Source organism: Phyllobates terribilis, unplaced genomic scaffold, assembly GCF_046119375.1.
Source record: "Phyllobates terribilis strain yellow unplaced genomic scaffold, ASM4611937v1 Scaffold_5__5_contigs__length_657084704, whole genome shotgun sequence".
Classification (NCBI taxonomy): domain Eukaryota; kingdom Metazoa; phylum Chordata; class Amphibia; order Anura; family Dendrobatidae; genus Phyllobates; species Phyllobates terribilis.
Window position 1 is genome coordinate 74,703,951 of NW_027362765.1, and position 25,864 is coordinate 74,729,814.

Consider the following 25,864-nt stretch of genomic DNA (forward strand, 5'->3'; position numbering starts at 1 on the left):
TAATTTGATGAGACAAAGTGTACTGCCCTTGCCGACACCCTTGCATGGTGTCCCCTTCTCTCCATGCATGATGCCGGCTTACTCACCAACCTGGCCTTCGGCACGGTCCCTTGTGCGCTCCTGCTCCTGCCTCCTCTGTGCACGCCACACTGTGCTCCGACAGCGTGCCTAGTGCGTGCATGCTCTCCTGCTCTTAAAGGGGCAGCGCGCGCATGTGGTAAATGCCCCCAGCTAACAGCTGATAGGCAATTAGTTAATGTTAAACATATGAAAGGTGTTTCACAGACAATAGCTAGGATGTATCTTATATGAAAGGGAACCTCCCAATAGGGAGGTGCCTGAGCAACCCCTAAAGTTATGTTAGATGTTTTGATGTGCAACTGTATGTTGCCAGGTCCCTATTCCTAGTTTGTTAAACATATCCTGTATCTCGTGTCCTGGGTCCCCGTTAGTTAGTCCTTGTTTCCTGTGACCACTTCCTGAAACCGTGTCCGCGGTGTCTGTATCCCGTGGCTGCATCAGCGATACCTGTCAGCTACCCTGGGGGCTGAGTGCCCAGGCCTGAACCCAGAACCTGTCCCAGTGGCCGTCCAGTCTGCACAGTCTGAACCTGTCCCTGTGGCCGTCCGGTCTGCACAGTCTGAACCTGTCCCTGTGGCCGCCCCGTCTGCACCTCTCCCAAGTGACCATCCTGCCCTGTTGAGAATTTGAAGAAAAGTCTCTGCCCTTTGGGGTCAGCAGCTACTGCCGGATGCCGCCCTGGAGTGGTACCTGGCAGCTACCTGCCGCACAAGCCTGACCTCACCACTAGAGGCTTCAGTGAACACCAAAGAGGCCGATTAGTCACGCCCCTCCAGGGTAAGTCCAGTCTTTGGCACAGTGGATCCATAAACCATGTGCGCCCCGTAGGAGCGTAACAACAAGGCATTGAATGATTACCTTGGCAACTGTCCTGTTCATGTATAGCATCATTTCTCCATGGTCAATGTCAATTAGCATGGAAGAAAGTGTCAGACAATCCTTTATACTGTAATTATACATATGTAAAATACATACATTGTTCAAATATAGGTGTATTATTTTATTACTTTTCAATAACAACTGGTCATTAGTAATTGTATACATTTTCTAATACATTTAGTGCACTAAATTGTTTTCCCATTCTTTTGTAGACGAGTGACTTTACTATAACTTATGTTTTCCTAGTATATGGCTACTTCCCTGTGTGAGTTCTCTGATGTTTGACAAGATGTGATTTCCGATTAAAACATTTCCCACAATTTGAACATGAAAATGGCTTTTCCCCTGTGTGAGTTCTTCGATGTATAGAAAGTTCTGATTTATCCCTAAAACCTTTCCCACATTCTGAACATGAAAATCGTTTCTCTCCTGTGTGAATTCTCTGATGTATGACAAGAATTGATTTCCGAGTAAAACATTTCCCACAATTTGAACAAGAAAATGGCTTTTCCCCTGTGTGAGTTCTTCGATGTATAGAAAGTTCTGATTGAACCCAAAAACCTTTCCCACATTCTGAACATGATAATGGTTTCTGCCCTGTGTGGGTTCTCTGATGTACAAGAAGTCTAGGTTTACTAATGAAATTTTTCCCACATTCTGAACATGAAAATGCTTTTTTCCCTGTGTGAGTTAACTGATGTCTAATAAAATTAGCTTTCTGATTAAAACATTTTCCACATTCTGAACATAAAAAAGGTCTCTCCCCTGTGTGAATTCTCTGATGTGTAACAAGATTTGCTTTCTTATTAAAACATTTTCCACATTCTGAACAGACAAATGGCTTCTCCCCTGTGTGACTTCGCTGATATAGTCTAAGATTGGATGTCTTATTATAATCTTTTCCACATTCTGAGCATGAAAATGGCTTTTCCCCTGTGTGAATTCTTTGATGGTCTACAAGTTTGGCTTTCACTCTAAAATGTTTCCCACATTCTGAACATGAAAATGGCTTAATACCTTTGTGAATTCTCAGATGGGTAAAAAGACTTGCTTTCCAATTAAAACATTTCCCACATTCTGAGCATAAAAATGGCTTTTCCCCTGTATGAATTTTCTGATGTTTAAGCAGATATGATTTTTCTGTAAAACATTTCCCACATTCTGAACATGAATACGGCTTCTCCCCTGTGTGATTTCTCTGATGTGTAACAAGTCTTGATTTACTACTGTAATATTTTCCACATTCTGAACATGAAAATGATTTCTCTCGTATGTAAGCTATTTCATTTTCAACAGCAATTCTCTGACTTTTATTTTGCATATTTGTCTTTGATGAAGCAGAAGAGAGGACCTTTTCAAAAGAATCAGGTGACAGATTTTTTCTTAGCTGAGCTTGAAGTGTATCTGTGAAAATTACAGGTTCTTCACATGTATCAGATATGTTATTCTCAGATTTTTGAGCTGATAATCGTAGCATCAGCAGTCCCTCGGAGCTCGTGGTACCGCCATCTGCTACGATTAAAATTGATTTTATTATTTTTAAATAACACTGCATTTGAAATCTATTAATATGCATTTTTTATATACTTAATTGAATTCTATTACAGTTTATATGGAATTTATATAATCGACAGACTAAGGCAGTGGACCACAAAATAGGGGCTGATAGCTTATGGTGTTGGACCAAAATTCACAGACGCTCAAAATTAGCCGCACCCCTAATGAACACCATGCCTCCAAATGTAAAAAATAAGAGGATATACTTAGAATTACAATATATATATATATATATATATATATATATATATATATATATATATATTACACACACACACATACACATACACACAAAATAATACAGATACTGTTTATAGAATTGCACGTTGAATCTGCACATTGATCTCCTGGCTGTGGGCTTCAGGAAAATGGCTGCCGGAAGCGGCGCATGCGCCGGTTCAGATCCTGGCTGAAGAGCCCAGAACTAAACCTGCTCATGCGCTGCCTCTGCTGCCATTTTCCTGAAGCCCACCGCCGGGAGATCAATGTGCAGAGCATGGACTCTGCTCCTGCCTCGCACCGCCGACATTTCCCTGAAGCGCACCCCACCGGGAGTTCAATGGCTCCTGCCTTGCACCGCCGGGACACCCAATCCTCCCATCCCAGGGCCCGCAGCATCGTCCCACTCCTGCCACCACCAGCTTCCTGCAACAGCGAACCTTCCTCCTGTGACTCTGCTCCACATCCCCGGTAAGCTACATTCGGACTATAAGACAACCCCATTTTCCTCCCAAGTTTGGGGAAAAAAAGTGTCTTATAGTTGGAAAAATATGGTATATAGAAATATATATTATAATAAGCTTGCTGCTATGATAGCACCACATATATAATAATATATATTATTTTCTATACAGTACCAGGAGAGCTATGTAACTGTGTGATGTGCCGTGCTCTTCATATGCCCACCTCAACAGACTATTACTACTTGCCAAATTCAGCTTTACTAACTAGCAGCAGCTGGAGGAATCCTGGAGGGTGGAGAGGAAGGTGATGATGGCGCCAGCGGACTACTGGTGTGTGATGTTTGGCAGTGGGAGTCATCAGACCATACAATTGTGAATTGTGAGCACAATAGCAGGGCACAATGAATCGTGGAGCATCTGCGGTCAGACACACGAGAGAGCTGCCCAGCCCGGGGACAGGAGGGAGCTCAGCCAGAGTGCAGGACATCAGATGCCGGAATGGTGTATCTTGTTCTGAGGCAGAAAAAGGAGGATGAAAAGCGGTGAAAAGGGTAAACACAGGAAAGAAGCCCACGCGTACCACTGATTAGTTGACGTCTACAGCTCCGCAACCAGGCTCCTTCTGGAGATGAGTGTTTGCCCATGCATAGTGGTAAGCTTCAGTGGAAAAAAAAAATCACAGACTGTGCTTTTTTCTTCCAGACACTACCGACGGCATAACAAAAAACCTGCTTTTCAAGGACTGTCTGTAAATTTACTGACGGTTGGCAATCCAGTCTATATCTCCCAGCCTGGACGGAACTACAAGTCCCAGAGAATACAAAACTAGAACTGTCACCCTGCGTTGCCCGCAACGAGAGCGTGGCGCTGCTTGGTGACAGAAGCAAAGGCTGGAAGGGCAGGCACTGGTACAGATGTCACAGTACCCCCCATCTTATGAAGGGCCTCTGGACACTTAGGGCCAGGTTGATCTGGAAAGGATCGGTGGAAACTTTTGATCAGGTTTCTGGCATTAATGTTAGTAGCTGACACCCTCGATTTTTCCTCAGGTCCATAACCATTCCATTGAAAAAGATATTAAAGAGATCTTCTCACAAACCAAGAGTCAAGGATCTTTTGTACCAAGTACTTAAGACCACCCCTGACCAAGACAAGAAAAGGAGAAATTACTGAAAGGGTGAACAGGCGAACATATATTTTTGTTTTTATGGCACCAACATATTTCGCAGCACTTTACAATTAAGTGGGAAAATATGCAAACAATAAAGACATTACAAAGTTACACATAGTTCAGCAGTTACAGGAGAAGTGAGGGCCCTGATCAAAAGCTTACAATCTATAAGGAAATAGGGGGAAACAGGGGGGAGACAATAGATAAAAAGCGCTCGTCATGTAAGGTCCAGTCATCATTATAATATGTAGGGGTTATGATATAAAGCAGCATGAGCCGTCATCTGTCAGTATCTGTACAGTTACCAAGTGCTACTGGGTGCATGGAGGTTGTGGAAACAGATGAATAGGAGGGACCAGATTCTGAGGAAATTTTAGAAAAAGGGGAACAGCGAAGAGTTAGACTAGTGGAATGAGGTTATAAGAGATGTGTTTTTCAAGCATGCTTAAAACTTTGCGAGCTAGATATTTACCGGATGATATGGGGTACTAGATTACAGAAAGCAGGCACAGTTTTGGAGATGAAAGTGGCAGGTTTAGATTTTGGAGAAGGTTAGTCCTAGATCAGTTGCAGAATGGAAAGCACAGGTAGGGTGATACACAGAGTGAGGAGATGAAGGATGGTGCAGAATTGTGGAGAGCTTTGTGCGTTAAAGAGATAAGTTTATATTGTAGTCTGCAGTGGAAGGGTAACCAATGCAATAACTGGCACAAGGAGGAGGCATCGGTGTAGCGGCTGGACAGAAAACCAACCCTGGCTGATGCATTTAGGATGAATTGGAGTTCAGAAAGTTTGGTAAGAGGGAGACCGATCAGTAGAGAATTTCAGTAGTCTAGACGAAAATTTATAAGAGCGACAGTAAAAGATTTCAAAAGGTGAGAAAAGGCTGGACATTTTTTTATGATTTTAAGATACAGATAACATGAGTGAGTGATTGGATAAAGGTGAGAATAAGCTGGATTATAGGGCGGATACAGAGAATGAAAAAAAAAAAGTTGTGTGTCAAATATGACCCCAAAACAGCGAGCAATCGGCTTGGGAGTTATGGTTGAACCACCCAAGGCAATTTCAACATGAGGTAGATAGTAGGTTAGTAAGGGGGAGGGAATATGAGAAGGTCAGTTTTGGAGAGATTCAGTTTCAGATAGAGGGAGGACATGATGCTAGAGACAGCAGACAAACAATCCCTGGTATTTTATATTATGGTGGGAGTGATGTCAGGTGAAGGTGTATAATTGTGTGCAATTAGTATGTAGATAGTTTATACAAAAGGGGCAGTGTATAGAGAAGAGAAAAGGGCCTATGATCAAACCCCAAGGAACCTCGACAGTAAGTGGAAGCTTAGAAGAAGCCGGCACATTATACAGTAAAGGAGTTGTTAGAAAAGTAGGAGGAAAACCAAGAGACAACAGTGTCCTTTAAGCCAATAGAGCAAAGCATAGTGGGGAGGAGCTAACAAGAATGTACCAAGTATTGCAGGAGTTTAAAGGTGAAGAGGAGATTAGAGGCCGGTCTGTAATTAGCAGCTCAGTTCTGGTGGAGGGATGTTTTTTTAAGTTAAGGGTTTATGATGGAGTGTTTGAATGTGGAAGGAAAGCATCCCTTTAGAAAGAGAGAGGTTAAATATTTTAGTTAGGTAGGAAGTGACAGTCTGGAGAGGGAAGTGAGGAGCCTGGCAAATTTTTCTAGAACAAAATCAAAGGTGGAAGGTGAACTTGAGGTTCGGCAGGGAAACAGATCCAAGCTCTCAGGGGATTGTGCGAAAATGTCTTGACGAATATGGTTGATTTTTTTCTTGGAAATAAGTGGTCAGATCGACAGTACTGAGGTTGGTGACAGGGTCCTGTACTTTTGGGCTCAGGAGGGAGTGGAAAGTTTCCAAGAGTTGTTTAGTCGGATATAGTGTTGAGCGATACCTTCCGATATCAGGAAATATCGGATCGGATTGGATCGGGCCGATACCCAAAAAGTATCGGATATCGCCGATTCCAATACCGGAAACCAATGCAAGTCAATGGGACACAAATATCGGAATGAAAATAAACCCTTTCTTTCCTTGTAGGTTAATTCTACATGAAGGAAAACAACTAAGAATAATGTAGAATGTATTGGGGGAGGTGGTTGCCCAAATCGATGGGAACAGTGCTCACAGTGAAACATGAAAAGCCGGCTATTCAGCAGCGGCATACACCGGTACCCGACAATTTAGAACAGAAAGAATAGAGCTTCACACATAGATTAGATAGATAAAAACATGTCAGTCACATATATAAGAAGTACAGTGACAGTGTTGGTTACTGTACTTGTGATTTAGTGTTAAAGGATTTATTTAAAAAAATAATAGTGTTTTCATGCACCGTCTCTTTAAAAAAGCCGGCCGGAAATTCAGCATCGGTACCCGACAATTTAGAACAGAAAGATAGAGCATCACACATAGATTAGATAGATAGAAACATGTCAGTCACATATATAATAAGTACAGTGACAGTGTTGGTTACTGTACTTGTCATTTAGTGTTAAAATAAAGGATTTATTTAAAAAAAAATTGGCGTGAGGTTCCCCGTAATTTTAGTCTCTAGCGGAGGTTAAGCAGACGGCTGGGGCAGATGTTTGAAGCCTGGGAAGGGGGTAATACCCACGGAGCTTCCCAGGCTACTAATATCAGCCCCCAGCTGAATACCTAGCCTTTACTAGCTATTAAAATGGACCCCCAAAAAAATGACGTGGGGTCCCCCCTATTTTAATAGCTAGCAAAGGCTAGGCAGACAGCTGGGGGCTGATATTAATAGCCCAGGAAGGGTGCCATGAATATTGGCCCCCTCCCAGGTTAGAAACACAAGCCGTCAGCCGTCCCAGAAATGGCGCATCCATAGGATGCGCCAATTCTGGCAATTAGCCTCGCTCTTCCCACTGCCCTGTAGCGGTGGCAGTGGGGTAATAGGGTTGGGGTTGATGTCAGCTTATAATGCCAGCTGACATCAAGCCCAGGTTAGTAATGGAGAGGCGTCTATAAGACACCCCCATTACTAACCCCATAGTGAAAGTTAAAAAAAACACAAACACCCAGAATAAAGTCCTTTAATTGAAATAAACACACAATTCTTTATTGTTCTAAATTAAACCATACCTACCATCACGCCCATTCCAGCTGAAGCCAATGATCTCCTGCAATAAAAGAAAAATAATAAACCAACATCATCCTTACCTTTCGATGGTTCCCAGGACTGCTCCAGCTCTGCTACATCGAGATGACAGGCTGGAATGCAGCAGAAAGCTGCCATCCAGCTTGCCATGCCGCAGACACTGAGAAGCGCAGGCATGCTTGCGCTCCTCAGTGTCAGGCTGTGACGGCATCCAGATGAGCCGAGGTCATGTCCAATGAACTCAGCTCACCTCATGCACGTCACTGACAGCGTGGGAGAATTCTCCTGCGCATGTGGTGAGCGTGAGAGACTCGGCTCATCTGGATGCCGCCACAGCCTGACACTGCGGAGCGCAAGCATGCCTGCGCTTCTCAGTGTCTGCCTGTGGCACGGCAAGCTGGATGGCAGCTTTCTGCTGCGATCCAGCCTGTCATCTCGATGTTACAGAGCTGGAACTGTCCTGGGAACCATTGAAAGGTAAGGATGATGTTGGTTTATTATTTTTCTTTTATTGCAGGAGATCGTTCAGCTGGAATGGGCGTGACGGTAGGTATGGTTTAATTTAGAACAATAAAGAATTGTGAGTTTATTTCAATGAAAGGACTTTATTCTGGGTGTTGTGTTTTTTTTTTAATGCTTTACTAGAAATTCATGGCGGTCATGTCTAATATTGGCGTGACCCCATGAATTTCGGGCTTAGGGCCAACTGATAATACCAAGCTGGCCCTAACCCCTTTATTACCCAGTGAGCCACCGCACCAGGGCCCTGGATGAGTTGGGTACAGCGCCAGAAGATGGCGCTTCTATGAACGCGCCATTTTCAGGGGTGGCTGCGGACTGCAATTTGCAGTGAGGGGGGCCCAGAAAGCTTGGGCCTCCCTGCGCTGCAGATTCCAGCCCCAGCTGCCTAGTTGTACCTGGCTGGACACAAAAATAGGGCGAAGCTCCACGGTAGGTATGGTTTAATTTAGAACAATAAAGAATTGTGTGTTTATTTCAATTAAAGGACTTTAGTCTGGGTGTTTGTGTTTTTTTTAACTTTCACTATGGGGTTAGTAATGGGGGTGTCTTATAGACGCCTCTCTATTACTAACCTGGGCTTGATGTCAGCTGGATGCGCCATTTCTGGGGCGGCTGACGGCTGGTGTTTTTAGCCTGGGAGGGGGCCAATATTCATGGCACCCTTCCTGGGCTATTAATATCAGCCCCCAGCTGTCTGCCTAGCCTTTGCTACCTATTAAAATAGGGGGGACCCCACGTCATTTTTTTGGGGTCCCCCATTTTAATAGCTAGTAAAGGCTAGGTATTCAGCTGGGGGCTGATATTAGTAGCCTGGGAAGCTCCGTGGGTATTACCCCCTTCCCAGGCTTCAAACATCTGCCCCAGCCGTCTGCTTAACCTCCGCTAGAGACTAAAATTACGGGGAACCCCACGCCAATTTTTTTTTTAATAAATCCTTTATTTTAACACTAAATTACAAGTATAGTAACCAGCACTGTCACTGTACTTATTATATATGTGACTGACATGTTTCTATCTATCTAATCTATGTGTGATGCTCTATCTTTCTGTTCTAAATTGTCGGGTACCGATGCTGAATTTCCGGCCAGCTTTTTTAAAGAGACGGTGCATGAAAACACTATTATTTTTTTAAATAAATCCTTTAACACTAAATGACAAGTACAGTAACCAACACTGTCACTGTACTTCTTTTATATGTGACTGACATGTTTCTATCTATCTAATCTATGTGTGAAGCTCTATTCTTTCTGTTCTAAATTGTCGGGTACCGGTATATGCCGCTGCTGAATAGCTGGCTTTTCATGTTTCACTGTGAGCACTGTTCCCATCGATTTGGGCAACCACTGTAATGCCACAACCACCATGGCTGTGGCATTAACGTCTTAAAAAAATATTAATTCCTGCTATTCCATTTAATTGTAATGTAAGGGAGATAATGTAATGTCAGCGCTTGAGCAGGAGAATTCTCCCACGCTGGGATGGCATTCTGATGACAGGCTGGATCGCAGCTGAGCGCTGCCATCCAGCTTGTCATGCTTCAGAGACACTGCAGAGCGCAGGCATTATGTGAACTTCCGATTCCGGTATTCGAAATATTGTAAAAGTATCGGAACTCAGTATCGGAACTCCGATACAGCGAATATCGGTCGATACCCGATATTTCAGTATCGGAATGCTCAACACTAGTCGGATAGTGATGTGATGAGAGTGGTGAAGTAGACTTGTTTGGATTATGGAGAGGAGAGTTAAAGAGGTTGTCCAGTACTTTTGACAAATGCCCCAATGTATTGACCTTGGGCCCATAAGTGTTTTTGTAATTACCTTGCTGTGTCTTTATGGCCGGTGAGTCGTGCTACAGCGGGCCGCTCACAGGTTCTGACATCCGCTGATGTCACGTCAAGTTCCAGCTGCCTCAGCGCTGCGTTCCACGGTGGATGTGGGGCTGTGGACGTGGTTACACTGTGCATCACACCCAGCATTCACCGCGGGCTTTCCCTTTCCTCATTCATTGGGAAAGCACGCGGTGGATGCTGGGTGTGACGCACGGGGTAACCCCGCCCACAGCCCAGCATCCACCGCAGGGACCGCGTCACTGATGTCACGCCTCACTTGACGTGACATGAGCGGAAGAAAGAGGCGGCGGTCACGTGATACCTGTGAGCGGCCAGTGATAGCGCCGCTCACAGGCCATAAAGATACAGCAAGGTAATTACAAAAAGCACTTATGGGCCCAAGGTAAATACATTGGGGGACATTGGGGCATTTATCAAAAGTACTGGACAGCTGCTTTAAAAGAATGAACTTATCAAGAATGCAGTTGTAGCGCCCCGAGGGTTCGGTTGCTACAGGGGTATTGCACCTCAACCAGAGGTATGATATTTCACTCCCAGGTAAGGATGGAGTATGGACCAGGGCTCAGTGGCTGCATGCACACACTCACCCCATTTCCGGGGGACAGCTCGACGGTGCTCCCATTTATATATATGCAGGCACAACTGACCATGTCCCTGGCTGGAGTGGGGAGGGGGGAGAGAACCCAGTGATGTAGGAGCAGAAGGGGACGGTTTCTGGAGCATAGGAAGGAGCTCATTGGGTGCAGGTCACCTGGGCTCACACAGAGAAGCAGATAAAAGGTGGGAGCCATCTTAGTTCAGAGAGTTCAGCCAGAGAGAGAGCTGACAGGGAGCTGTGGCTCAGCCTGAGCTCAGCTCCACAAGGCAGGCCTAGGGTGAAGACAGAGGAGTAGGAAGGCTCCAGAGACAAGAAGGCAGAAGGGACCCTAAGAGAGAGCAGAACGGACAGTAACCATTGCAAACCTGCGTGATATCGGGTGAAGGGTCAGGTCGTGGAAGGGTACCAGATTCCCAAGTTGGTGGAGGTAAATTATCCCTCAGCCAAGGACCGGAGGTCATGATCATCTATTGGTGCGACCCCCCGCCAAACCTGCTAGGAAGGCACCATATAGGATAGCGGGAAACGGGGGCCAACGTTTGCCCGCATAGATCCGCGGCAGCTGGACAGAAGTTTGGTCACTGGTGGGGCACGAGAGGCCAGAGAAAGGACAAAAGGGGGTCCTGTGCCATACTCCTGAATTGCCTGGGGGTTGACCGAGCTCCTCACCTGGTGGACGCAGCACGGCTCGGGCAGTCATTGCCGGCAGAAGTGACTCGGATAACAACTGTGAGTAAAAGACCCTGGACTGCATCACTGACTCTGTGTGATTAATGCTGCGTCTGCACCATCACCCCCAGCATCCTACTACACTGCCCTGAGGCTATACTCTTCCCGTGGGGAGTTATCCTATCCCTATGCTGCACACTAACACCAGCCTCAGCGGTCTGCCTTGCAGCGGCGGTCCTCCCTGACCGCAATCCACGGGTGGCGTAGTCGGACATTCATAGCTCTACAAATAGACTGCCACAGCATTTTGTCTGACCACCCTGAGCCACGGGATCGGGTTGCCACTACTACCCCCATCATCGCATTGAAGCCCGGGTGCCCGACGGCCCAGGGGGCGAGTCACAGTCTTCTGCTGAAAGTTATTTTCTCCACTGACATTCGGCACACCTTAAAGGGAAGGTGCCATAAAAAAAAATTTCAGCAATTGAACAAATTTAAAGTATTAATGTTTTATATTTTTTAAATATTATCATTTGTTTTTAATGAAGTAAAATATGAAAAATAATTTTAAAAGGTTTGGTATTGCCACTTTTAAACACTAGGGGGAGCAGCTGCTGAAATTTGCCATGGAAACCTAGTGTACAACTAGCTCACATTACGACTGCAGTAAATGTGGGCTGGATCTGCCCACATGTGTTTGACATCACTCCCCTCCTCCCCTTCTGGGTGTTTGTAACAGGATAAGAGAGAATGAAGTTTAGGATCATACTGGGGAGCATTTTTGTTGGTGACTGCCAGTAATACTGACAAGTAGACAGAATCGGTGCTGCCGGCCGTCCTCGATGACACTGTTAGTTGGTGCTGCTACATAATGCAGTGCCACGCGGCCGATGTGGGGCCCGTGAGCCGGGTGGGGGGAGGGGCCCAGCTCTGGGTCCCCAGCCCGTCCTCGCAAATTCAACTGTATCGATTGGATGCCGATACAGTTGAAAGCAATGTTGAGTGAGGGAGTGTTACGCTCCCATCAATCCCCCTCTATGCCTGACTTCACTGATGCAGACACTGACAGCGGGCGCGATGACTACATGGAACCCACCATGCTGAGATGTGAGGGCTCTTGCTACAGAGACTGGAGCAACGGGAGAACAAGGAGTGCATTCTACAGTATGGAGTCCGATGGTGAGGGCATTCCACTGTATGGAGTCCGATGGGGTGTGCATTATACTATATGGAGTCTGATGGGGAGGACATTATACTATATGGCGTATTTTATATTTTTAGTAACAGCGCGGTCATCTGCTGAGGTTCTCCTACATGTACTATTACGGTGTACCACTGTAGTTGTAATCTGGGTTACCTGGTTAGGGGCCCACTCAGAAATTTCACTATCCCAAACCAAAACCCTAGCTATGCTTTCGGTGACACCACTCAGTCCACTTCTATGGGAGCAGTGGTGTAATATGTGACCCACGCTCCATCCACCATAATACAACTCCCATATAAGTGGACCGAGTGAGGTCACACACTATACCACTGCTCCCTTAGAAATGTATAACCTTGCTCTGTCCACTTCTAAGGGAGCAGGGGTGTAATAGAATAAACGTCCAGTAGATATAGAATTTCACAATAATACATACTACATATAATAAACTTGCACCCTTTAGCACTAAAGGGTGTTTACCCTAATAAATTAAAAAAACAGATGTGGGGTCCCCCCCCCTATTTTTTGGTACCAGGCAAGGTATAGCAGACAGATGCGGGTTTATATTATCAGGCTGCAAAAGGTCCCTGGTTATTGGGCCCTTCCCAGCCTAAAAATACCAGCCTGCAGCCACCCCAGAATTGGCGCATCACATTAGATCGCGTTTTGCCTGCCTCTTCCTGATTGCCCTGGTGCGGTGGCAATTGGGGTAATGATAGTTGGGGTTGATGACAGCTGTGAATTGTCAAAATTCACATCTGGAATCAAGCCATGTGGTTAGTACTGGAGAGGCATCTAACAGACACCCCCATTACTAACCCACTAATGAAAAAAAAAAACAGAAAAATACATGTTATTTAAATAAAGACTCCCTGATACTTTCCCTGGTTCATCAATTTATTTTTGAAAAAAACAACCTATGCATGTCCTATGTAGTCCATGGCTTTCCCACAAGGATCCCCGAATCCGACGACCAAAGGCTATGGAGCCTTGTTCAGAGAACGACGCTCCATAGGCTGTAGCAGCAGCCACTCCGGATCAAGCTTCGCTCCACAAGACTTGGCGGCTGTAGTAGAACACTTCTACTCACCTTTCACGCTCCCACGCAGCGCTGTCTGTGTGCTTTGAAGATGTCAGCGGTGATAACAGCTGAGAGGCTGAGATCACCGAACCTCTGCTCCCAGAACTTTTTCCCCAGCAGCTCCTTTCATGGCACATACTGCATGTGCGTGCCATGACAGGGAAAATGTGCAGCTCGCAGCTTAAGCTCCTCCCACGGCTGCGACTTGGACAACCCAGGGGGCGTGCCCAGGTCGCAGCTAGAGGCAGGAGGAGCAGCCTCTAATGTAAGAGATAGGGTCGGTGACCGACTACTGTCTCTTATGGCCAGGGCTGCCGTAAGTGAGGTGTGTAATAGGCTGCTTAGCTTCTTACACACCCCCCAAATAAAAATGGCAGCCCCCAGTGGCTAATGTAAAAATTAATACATAAAAAAGTAATAAAGTTGTACATTAAATTTTGTATTACAAATAATTGATTACATAATCAATAATTATTAATACCAAATTTAAAATCGCGGCACCTTCTCTTTAAGCACTGCTGGAGAAAAGGTGCTTGCAGCACGTGCCAGGGTTGCCATTGTTTGTTTCTAGTTGTTGTGCGTGTAGCAGGTGCTGGCAGGGATGGCTTAGAGTTAAGTGAGTTAAGTATTGTTTGAAGGCCCTTAATTGCCAATAATTCAGGATTACTAATTGTTGAGTGAGAGACGAGGTATCTTATGATAACACCGCTCCAAATTCAACCTCAGTCACTCCTCACCTGTGCAGTTACCTGTAAGAATGTCCTCTTTCCACTGCTCTTCAGCCTTCACATATGTCTCTGTAGTATCAATAGGAGTCAGATCTTTACTCTGAAACAAAAATTGTAAAAGTCAAAGACAGATGGAGACGTCACGTTTAATGATTTAGAAGAGAAAAAAACAATTTAACAAGATGGCCAAAAATGACAAGACGGCAGTAGTTATCAAATAGCTGCAGGTTTTCTGTATAAATTCAAACTGTCAGCTCCTAATTCTAACCAGCAGTCTCCATAACCAGAGACGATCCAGACAACATCTAGTGTCTATGATCAGCTTTACACCCAATTCAAAAAAATCTGCAGACCAGGCAGCAATGCTGCAAGTATAAAACACTGGAGTATGCAGTGCTGGTTAAAAGAGAATGCCAGATGTGGTGATGCTGAACCGTGCAGCAATACAATCGTCAAAAATTCCAAAAGTAGAAGAAAAATTAGTTGCACTCACCACTGGCACATTATTTTGTGCTTTTTTATTCTAAAATCATATGGTCAAGCTTCAAAATGCCACAAAAATATATTTGCAAATGTTGGGGCCACTGGTGTACCCATGGCGGTACCAGCTGCCTGGGTATGTCAGTGGTGCGCAAATTGAAAGGAATTATGTCCCAAAACAAAGCATAAGGATTTACATATAAACATCAATAGTTAACTCTCGATGTTAATATTCTCCAACTGATGTCTTACAGCTTATATACCGATACCCTGCGGGATGTGGGTGTCACGGGTATGTCAGTGGTGATAGACAGTCGCCCTGCAGTGGGTTGCAGGAGATCTCTATGTTTGGCATTGCAGACAGCTTTTTAAATAAGAGTTAGATAAGAGGCTGTGTTTAGGACCAACCGTCTACCTCTCTCTTGCTAATTTGCTCTCTGGCCAGGGTGTATATATACCTGATGTGTCTGAGAGGGAGTCGCTGGCTATATCAATTTCTACTTGCGAAGCTTAGCAGGAGCAGTACTTTGTCCTCTCTGGAGCTTGAGGCTGTGTGCTTATTTGGAGTTCATCTAAAGCTAAGCCATTTCCCCTGTTTTGTCCACCCTTGTTGTCTATAGAATTTACTGGAGGTTGACTAGTGCTCATCTCCTTCCATCCCTAGCTGTAGCCATACGCCAGGGAGAGTAGGGCGAGGCACGTGTTCGGCGATTTCTGAGGAGGCAATATATGGATGATAGTTGAGACAGGGTGACACTAGACCAGACTAGAATGTCTCCACTTCCCCCTTTCCCTAGTGTCTGGCCTCCCTTTCTCTATTCCCTCTGTGTTGCACTAAGTCTTCCCCACACCTGGCTTGACAGTGGGTGTACAGGCTCTCATTGTCGATCATTGCCAGCTGGAATCCTTCTTGCTAATCAAGCTGGTCCAGTATTTGTAAAAAATTTTCCTGTGTACTGTATATACAAAGGGAGTTTTCTCAACAAATATGAGTAACATCCAGTCCAAGTATCGGGGTAGAAGTAACTACTGTCCCTCTATTACAGGACGTATAGGTGGATTGTCTATACATTTATGGATTTTGGGAATAAAATACCAGTATGATTTTAGGATATTCTACCATTAGTTTGTTTTCAAAATTGTGTGATAATACCTCTCTCAATTCCTTGTCTTAATATTGATTGCAATTGTTCCTTATGGGAGTGTGTGGGATCTAAACTTAAAGATATATAGGTTTTTTTGATCACTTAATTGACGATTGGCTTCAGCCATATAGTATGCATGGGACAGGGGGAACTCATCACAGGTGGGAAAAAGGTGATTCCCGCAGATAAGTAAGAAAGGGTTCTTCACAGTTAGAGCAGTCAGACTATGGAATACCCTGCTACAAGAGGTAGCAATGTCAGGCGCTGGGCAGGGGAGAGTTACAGAGGGTCAGCCTTGCAGCTGGGCAGGGAAGGGTTACAGAGGGTCAGCCCTGCAGCTGGGCAGGGGAGAGTTACAGAGGGTCAGCCCTTTAGCTGGGCAGGGGAGAGATACAGAGGGTCAGCCCTGCAGCTGGGCAGGGGAGAGTTACAGAGGGTCAGCCCTGCAGCTGGGCAGGGGAGAGTTACAGAGGGTCAGCCCTGCAGCTGGGCAGGGGAGAGTTACAGAGGGTCAGCCCTGCAGTTGGGCAGGGGAGAGTTACAGAGGGTCAGCCCTGCAGCTGGACAGGGGAGAGTTACAGAGGGTCAGCCCTGCAGCTGGGCAGGGGAGAGTTACAGAGAGTCAGCCTTGAAGCTGGGCATGGGAGAGTTACAAAGGGTCAGGCCTGCAGCTGGACAGGGGAGAGTTACAGAGGGTCAACCCTGCAGATGAGCATAGGAGCATTACAGAGGGTCAGCCCTGCTGTTGGGCAGGGGAGAGTTACAGATGGTCAGCCCTGCAGCTGGGCAGGGGAGAGTTACAGAGGGTCAGCCCTGCAGCTGGGCAGGGGAGAGTTACAGAGGGTCAGCCCTGCAGCTGGGCAGGGGAGAGTTACAGAGGGTCATCCCTGCAGCTGGGCAGGGGAGAGTTACAAAGGGTCAGCCCTGCAGCTGGGCAGGGGAGAGTTACAAAGGGTCAGCCCTGCAGCTGGGCAGGGGAGAGTTCCAGAGGGTCAGCCCTGCAGCTGGGCAGGGGAGAGTTACAGAGGGTCAGCCCTGCAGCTGGGCAGGAGAGAGTTACAGAGGGTCAGCCTTGAAGCTGGGCACAGGAGAGTTACAGAGGGTCAGCCCTGCAGCTGGACAGGGGAGAGTTACAGAGGGTCAGCCCTGCAGCTGGGCAGGGGAGAGTTACAGAGAGTCAGCCTTGAAGCTGGGCATGGGAGAGTTACAAAGGGTCAGGCCTGCAGCTGGACAGGGGAGAGTTACAGAGGGTCAACCCTGCAGATGAGCATAGGAGCATTACAGAGGGTCAGCCCTGCTGTTGGGCAGGGGAGAGTTACAGATGGTTAGCCCTGCAGCTGGGCAGGGGAGAGTTACAGAGGGTCAGCCCTGCAGCTGGGCAGGGGAGAGTTACAGAGGGTCAGCCCTGCAGCTGGGCAGGGGAGAGTTACAGAGGGTCATCCCTGCAGCTGGGCAGGGGAGAGTTACAAAGGGTCAGCCCTGCAGCTGGGCAGGGGAGAGTTACAAAGGGTCAGCCCTGCAGCTGGGCAGGGGAGAGTTCCAGAGGGTCAGCCCTGCAGCTGGGCAGGGGAGAGTTACAGAGGGTCAGCCCTGCAGCTGGGCAGGAGAGAGTTACAGAGGGTCAGCCTTGAAGCTGGGCACAGGAGAGTTACAGAGGGTCAGCCCTGCAGCTGGACAGGGGAGAGTTACAGAGGGTCAGCCCTGCAGCTGGGCAGGGGAGAGTTACAGAGAGTCAGCCTTGAAGCTGGGCATGGGAGAGTTACAAAGGGTCAGGCCTGCAGCTGGACAGGGGAGAGTTACAGAGGGTCAACCCTGCAGATGAGCATAGGAGCATTACAGAGGGTCAGCCCTGCTGTTGGGCAGGGGAGAGTTACAGATGGTCAGCCCTGCAGCTGGGCAGGGGAGAGTTACAGAGGGTCAGCCCTGCAGCTGGGCAGGGGAGAGTTACAGAGGGTCAGCCCTGCAGCTGGGCAGGGGAGAGTTACAGAGGGTCATCCCTGCAGCTGGGCAGGGGAGAGTTACAAAGGGTCAGCCCTGCAGCTGGGCAGGGGAGAGTTACAAAGGGTCAGCCCTGCAGCTGGGCAGGGGAGAGTTCCAGAGGGTCAGCCCTGCAGCTGGGCAGGGGAGAGTTACAGAGGGTCAGCCCTGCAGCTGGGCAGGAGAGAGTTACAGAGGGTCAGCCTTGAAGCTGGGCACAGGAGAGTTACAGAGGGTCAGCCCTGCAGCTGGACAGGGGAGAGTTACAGAGGGTCAGCCCTGCAGCTGGGCAGGGGAGAGTTACAGAGAGTCAGCCTTGAAGCTGGGCATGGGAGAGTTACAAAGGGTCAGGCCTGCAGCTGGACAGGGGAGAGTTACAGAGGGTCAACCCTGCAGATGAGCATAGGAGCATTACAGAGGGTCAGCCCTGCTGTTGGGCAGGGGAGAGTTACAGATGGTCAGCCCTGCAGCTGGGCAGGGGAGAGTTACAGAGGGTCAGCCCTGCAGCTGGGCAGGGGAGAGTTACAGAGGGTCATCCCTGCAGCTGGGCAGGGGAGAGTTACAAAGGGTCAGCCCTGCAGCTGGGCAGGGGAGAGTTACAAAGGGTCAGCCCTGCAGCTGGGCAGGGGAGAGTTCCAGAGGGTCAGCCCTGCAGCTGGGCAGGGGAGAGTTACAGAGGGTCAGCCCTGCAGCTGGGCAGGAGAGAGTTACAGAGGGTCAGCCTTGAAGCTGGGCACAGGAGAGTTACAGAGGGTCAGCCCTGCAGCTGGGCAGGGGAGAGTTACAGAGGGTCAGCCCTGCAGCTGGGCAGTGGAGAGTTACAGAGTCAGTCCTGCAGCTGGGCAGGGGAGAGTTACAGAGGGTCAGCCCTGCAGCTGGGCAGGAGAGAGTTACAGATGGTCAGCCCTGCAGCTGGGCAGGGGAGAGTTACAGAAGATCAGCCCTGCAGCTGGACAGGGGAGAGTTACAGAAGGTCAGCTCTGCAGCTGGGCAGGGGAGAGTTACAGAGGATCAGCCCTGCAGCTGGGCAGGGGGAGAGTTACAGAGGGTCAGCCCTGCAGCAGGGCAGGAGAGAGTTACAGAGGGTCAGCCATGCAGCAGGGCAGGAGAGAGTTACAGAGGGTCAGTCATAGACTAAATAGACTGTAGTTGCAGTGGGGCTCTGTAGAGTGGGGTTGGGGCTCCATCTATTGCTCATTGTTGGCACTTGAGGAATGATATTAGGTATGCAAAAAAATTTAGTAGAAGGGGAGAAGTTTACTCTATAAATAGACCCCTGGTTGCTGTTAGAGCTCAGTTGTAGATTGAAAGTTGAAGTGAGAAGAAGTGAAAGACTGAGAAGTAAGGAGAAAGCTGGAACAGGATATTGAGCTTCTAAATCCTAATACTGACACATGGCTGAGAAAATGGAGAACAGCTGGTAAGACCTGGGACCGGGTCAGAGATCTGATGAGGAAAGAGCATCTCTAGTGGTACTGAGACAGGGTCCAGAAAGGTATCCAAGGGTTTATGTGCAAACTAAGAAAGTAAGGAGAAAGGCTATGTATAACACAGACTTGGAGTTTATAGAAATAAGTCTAGATAGCCAAGTCAGGGGACAGATCATACACTGGGAGGCAGCAGGAAGAAGGAAAAGAAAGAGCCATCAGGAAAGATGGAAACTAATGAATGTTCCTGTTGGATACTGTATAAGTTATGCCCCATCACGTGAAACCATTCAGTATGTGCCTGTGTTGGAAACAGATGATGTGATTGACAAGTTATGTACATGCTATTCTTTCTATATACTGTATATATTACATTAAGTTAATCAGTAAAATTCAGTTTATTTTCATAACTAACAGAATCGTCTCTTGTCTATAGATTATATCTGGGGTGTCTGTCTCATCTGAGCATATGCGGACATATAGGAAAACATCTGCAGAACTGAACAACACACACTCTAAGGAACCCGTTTCACTGGTGTTTAGGGTCACAGTGCAACACGTTGGTCCGTGCGACTGTTAGGAGATGGACATACTGCCCACAATCCCCCTTGAAGAACAAGTGTAATGTTAGATTGTGTAACGTGAATTGTGATATGCTGTTGGTATAGTGTGTTGCCCGATATTAGGGAGAGTTAGAGTGAAGATTGGGACTAACCCAGAGTGGGAGGGGCTAAGGTTAAGGGACAGAGACAGTTTCTTGTCAGAGCGTCACATAGGACCCAGTGTGTATAGAAAGCAGACCTAAGGTCCGATCTATGCCACATGACATGGGTGTCCCTAACTTGAGAGAAAAAAAAAAAATCTGACCAGCACATCCTAAAAAGAAAACTGGTGTGTACAGGTGCTTACTAAGAGTAGCCATCTCAATGTAAAACTAACAAATAAAGTAGCATTCTAGCTCTAACAGGGCTGTAGAGACTCAGGCTCCTCAAATTCCATGACACCCACTCCACGACTCCGACTCCCTTATATATGGCTCATGTTTAAGTGATAAATTTACTGTAGCACTTCATCTCAGCTAAAAGTCTAGACCCTTAGATCAGGAATAGGACAGACATTTATAGGACATTTCATAACTTTCCCAAATTCTTATGAAAAAAAATATTCCCCACAAACTGCATTGAACTACTGTACCCAATTTATTATATATTTTAGGAGTCGGAGTCAGTCCATTTTATACTGACTCTGACTCCACCAAAATGGACACCGACTCTGACTCCACGGCTCTGACTCCACAGCCCTGAGCGCTAAGTATGCAAACATGAAGTATATGAAATTTGAATAGCAATACTGCTCAGGAAAATAGAAATAATTGAGAAATCTTAGCGCATAATTTGGCCAATTCATGTGTACCTGAGCAGTATTGCTATTCAAATGTCATATACAGCTGTGCTCAAAAGTTTACATACTCTGGCATAATATTTCCTTTCTTGGAGAATATGAATGAAAGCAAAAAAGCTTTTTCTCCACTCATGATTATTGGTTGGGTGAAGCCATTTATTGTCAAACTACTGTGTTTTCTCTTTTTAAATCTTAATGACAACCAAAAACATCCAAATGACCCTGATCAAAAGTTCTTAATACCGTGTATTGCAACCCTCTAACATCGATGACAGCTTGAAGTCTTTTGTAGTTTTGGATGAGGTTCTTTAATTTCTCAGATGGTAAAGCAGGCCATTCTTCTTGGCAAAAAGCCTCCAGTTCCTGTAAATTCTTGGGCAGTCTAGCATGAACTGTGTGCTTGAGATCTCCCCAGAGTGGCTCAATGATATTGAGGTCAGGAGGCTGAGATGGCCACTCTAGAACCTTCACTTTGTTCTGCTGTAGTCAATGACAGGTCGACTTGGGCTTGTGTTTTGGATCGTTGTCATGTTGGAACATCCAAGTACGCCCCATGCGCAGCTTCCGGGCTGATGAGTGCAAATTTGCTTCCAGTATTTGCAGATAACGTGCTGCATTCATCTTTCCTTCAACTTTTACCAAGTTTCCTGTGCCTTTGTAGCGCACACATCCCCAAAACATCAGCGATCCACCTCCGTGCTTTACTGTAGGAATGGTATTCCTTTCATCATAGGCCTTGTTGACCTCTCTCCAAATGTAACGTTTATGGTTGTGGCCAAAAAGTTACATTTTGGTCTCATCACTCCAAATTACCTTATTCCAGAAGTTTTGAGGCTTGTCTCTGTGCTGTTTGGCGTACTGTAGGTGAGATACTTTGTAGCATTTGCACAGTAATGGCCTTCTTCTGGCGACTCGACCATGCAGCCCATTTTTCTTCAAGTGCCTCCTTATTGTGCATCTTGAAACAGCCACACCGCTAATTTTTTAGAGAGTCCTGAATTTCAGCTGATGTTAATTGTGGGTTTTTCTTCACTTCTCGAACAATTTTCCTGACAGTTATCGCCGAAATATTTGTTGGTCTGATTTTCCATTTGTTAATCATAGTTTGAATGCTGCTGACTGGCATTATCAATTCCTTGGATATTTTTTTGTATCCCTTTCCTATGTTATACAGTTGAACTACTTTTTCCCGTAGATCTGTTGAAAATTCTTTTGCTGTCCCCATGACTCACAATCCAGAAACTTCAGTAGCTGGATGAAAGATGCAAGAGTCTGTCTGGATCCCAGAAACTCACTCAGCTTTTATGTACACACACTGATTATAAGCAAACAGGTCACATGTGAGGATGTTACCTTTAATAGCCATTCAAACCCATTTGTGTCAAATTCTGTGCATGTTATCAGGCCAAAATCACCAGGGTATTTGAACTTTTGATCAGGGTCATTTGGATGTTTTTGGTTGTCATTAAGATTTAAAAAGAGAAAACTCTGTAGTTTGACATTAAATGGCTTCACCCAACCAATAACCATGAGTGTAGAAAAAATTTTTTTGTTATCATTCATATTCTCTGAAACAAGGCCAAGAAAGGAAAACTTTTGAGCACAACTGCATTTCATGTTTGCATACTTAGCGCTACATAGTTCTACTTTATTTGTTAGTTTTACATGGAGATGGGTACACTTAGTAAGCACCTGTACACACCAGTTTTCTGTTTTAGATGTGCCAGTCAGTTTTTTTGTTTATATGCATAGGCCTTCTGACTGAGCACTCCGCCTCTAAGAGACATGTGGTTGTAATTACAGTAGGTTCTTACCATTCCATAAACATGCAGACGTTAGTCTCCAAGAAAGGAAACACATTGGTAGGTTTCTGGTATCGAGAAACGCCTTATCGTTGCTACCAGGTACACATGAATTGGTAAATTTATGCATTAAGATTTCTCAATTATTTCTATTTTCCTGAGCAGTATTGCTATTCAAATTTCATATACTTCATGTTTGCATACTTAGCACTACTTTATTTGTTAGGCTAACTTGAGAGGAGACCATGAAAGGAGATAGTGAGATCCTAGTGGAAGAAAGGGGAGAAGTGACCAAAGAACAGAGAAACACATACAGTGAAACATAGTGGTGGCAATGTCATTGTTTGGGCCTGCTTTCTACATCTATCATTGGCCCTCTGCATGGAATTGATGGAAATATGAATGCTATCATGTAAAAAAGTATACTGGAGAATGTAATGCTGCCACATGGTAAAACCAAAGTAGGCAGTGGATGGGAATTCCAGCAAGACAATGATCCTAAGCACACATCCAATTTATTAAAAAATTGGTTAGCAAAGAAAAATGTTTTCCTGCTTCAATGGCCAAGCCAATCACCTGATTTACACCCTATAGACCACCTTTGGGATGAGTTAGGGTGACAAGTTGGGGCCCATACCCATAACAATAAAGATGAATTGTTTTCAGATTTGCCAATGGAATGGAGCAAGATCCCTCAAGATGTCTTGAATACCCGAGTGGCTTCAATGCCCCATCGGTGTGGTGCAGTAATTAAAGCAAGAGGTTATGCTACAAAATACTAAGTTATGGCAAAGTAAACTATGAATTACTCTCTATGTTGTGATCAATAAATAGTATATGCAAAACTTTTGGCAGTCAGTTTCCTTTAATTAAATGACCATACCTGCATTCAAAAGCATTTTGGTAAAATTAAGGTCTTGCATGATGACAACTTCATGCACTTTCAATTCATCACCAGGAAAATGGCATCACAACAACCAGACAGAATTGATCACACTTTAAAAAAAAAAAAAGCAAAACTTTTTGTAGCCACTGCAGGACAAGAGACTAAAGAGGAAGGAATTGGAACTGTGTGTGGAAAATGCTCTGCATTGTGAAGGAACCATTCATAAAGTTGTGTGCCCGCTATCTACTGTATATGATCTCCATCAACTTATTGTTTAGTAAAAATTGTAAAGGGATAGAAGTAAATATTTTGATAGACAATGGGGTTCCTAGCTTGGATACAACCAGTTATCAGCCTCGATAGGGTCTTGTTAGATGTGTACCAGTTGCTATGGAATCACTACACATTGCGTTAAATGCCAAATGGCTCTGTGCCCTTCGACTTGGGTGGTCTTGATCGGCCTGATTTATTCTGTTTTGTATGGACATATATCTACGATATGGTATTCTGAATAACATACTCTAGGTGGGTGGGGGGTTCAGTGGAGGGGGTTGGGGTTAAACTCCTTGGTTGAGAATGTTGTTTGAATAGATGTACCTGTTATAAAATGAATAAAAAATTTACTTGATTAAAAAAAACTAAGTGGAAGAAAAAGCCCTGCCCAGTAAAGTGTGACTCAAGAAAACGTGACGAGGAGATAGAGAAATAAGATGGGAGAGATGAAGAGAAGCTCCACTCAGCAAAAGGTGGAGTCCTGACATAATACGACGAGAGGCGAGATAGACAGCGCCATTTGTCGGTTGGAAGTGGAAGCAAATACAGTCAAACGGGAGCAAAGAGTAAGGCTGGTCACCCCAGGGGGCAAAAGGTGATCCCGAGGACCCAATGCCAGCTAGCTCTCTTGCGGGAGAAGTAGGAGCTTGCTACAGGGGTCCAGACAGGGACAAGGTGGCTCCAACAGTAAGACCTGAAGGAAGGATGTGGCCTATGCCTCCGGGCTTCCCAAAAACTGAGGAAGGGAGAACAAGGGTCTAGTAGCTCGTCAGCGACCTGAGAGGCCTGGGCTGGTTGACGGTGTAAAGGAGGCGGGCCTGTACCCGAGCCAGAAATATATTGGTGGGCACCTTGGCCAAAAGCTACGGAGAGTTAAACTTCCAAGGGAAAGTTCATAGCTATGATCTGCAGCGCGAACATGGATTTATCTATGAATTCGGGACTGGCCACCATATTGACGTGCAGAAGAAAATTGTGGAGACTAATCACTTGCATCAGAGGTTGCACGACCTCACATCAGGTACGCGAGTAAACTTCCTCAAGATGGATGATCCCCGTAGATGGGATGCGGCCAGTGTAGTGGCGAGGGCATTCTCACTTTTGTATGTATGTGAGAACTAGAGGGCCAGGGAAAGAAACATTTGACCAGTTAGATTGGGGGTACACCAACCATTCCATCAGTGGAGCATAGAAGGATGCCCTCCAATCAAGGATCTGTCATCGTCCAAGTTATGGCCAGAGCCTTGGTTCATGTTCACATGTCTGGAACTCCGGGGGCCTTAGAGGCAGTATCTTATCCGGAAGAGGCGCGAGGAAGGGAGTAGTCTCCATGTTCCCACAAGAGAGAGGATGGTCGGTGAAGAAAGATGGAGTCGGAGTCTGAAACAGGCCAAGGTATCAGTGGCAGAGAAGTTAAGTACTGGCCATACACTGTAGTTCCCTGGAGGGGAAAGAAACCGCGGAACCGCGGGTTGAGAATGTATTTTTGACTGGTGGTCTTCCTCACTGAACTGTCAACCATCTGGTCCTGGCCAACCAAAGTCATCGGTAACAAGCGGCCTGCAAGGGCGTAGCGCTCCTATAGCGCAAGTCCACACACTCAGCCAGGACCCCTACCTTCATGTAACCTGCTGAGGCATCAGAGACAAGGACCTTGCTTGTGGCTACTGCCCGGCGCCATGTTACAAGGCCCCTATACTGGAAGAAATCCATGACTACATGACCCTTGTGACCTGGATCATTGTATTTATACTGTAGACACAATAGCTGACATGAAGGGATGAATTTGGTCAGACACATACTAAGGTAAAACCTAGTATCCAAACATCCATGCACAGGTATCAAAGTACTCATGATGTGCTCAGACAATATATTCCACACCATTAATCCACCTCCACCAGCCAGAAATGTTGACACCTGACAAAAAGAGAACATAGGTTCATGCTGTTTGCATGATATACTGACTCTCACACCAGTACAGTGCAACAGAAATCTCATCCAAGCAGATGATGTTTTCCACTGCTCTGTGAAATAATTGTTACTTTCTTTTGTACAGTGAAGTTTTTTTATTACTGTTTTGCTGGAAAGTAATGGCACTGGAACTGGTCATCTGCTGCTGTAGCCCAATTGTGCTAACGAATGCCTCCGATCCGGCCCATTAACATTGATCTGCAATTTGTATGACTGTGCACCACATGTTCTAAGAACAATTCTGGATGTACTTTGTTAATGAGTTGCTTATATCCATAAGATCTAATAACACTGGAAGTTTTTCTTTTCTAATAACATTCTCAGTATACTCTTGAC

The 25,864-nt window shown here is 45.9% G+C and overlaps 1 protein-coding gene across 4 annotated transcripts in view; it reads right to left on the bottom strand.

Annotated features, from left to right (window-relative positions):
- Positions 1-1,001: 1,001 nt before the first annotated feature.
- Positions 1,002-25,864, bottom strand: part of LOC141272059 (uncharacterized) — a 34,069-nt gene continuing 9,206 nt past the window's right edge. For 2 of the 4 annotated variants that reach the window (XM_073682359.1, XM_073682358.1), the window contains exons 6-7: positions 14,176-14,266; positions 1,002-2,472 (exon numbers count right to left, since the gene is read on the bottom strand). In XM_073682359.1, the coding sequence (XP_073538460.1) occupies positions 1,214-2,472; positions 14,176-14,266 (1,350 nt within the window). In that variant the 3' untranslated portion in view covers positions 1,002-1,213. The remainder of the gene's footprint in view (positions 2,473-14,175; positions 14,267-25,864) is intronic. The other 2 variants (XM_073682361.1, XM_073682360.1) reach the window with 2 other exon arrangements.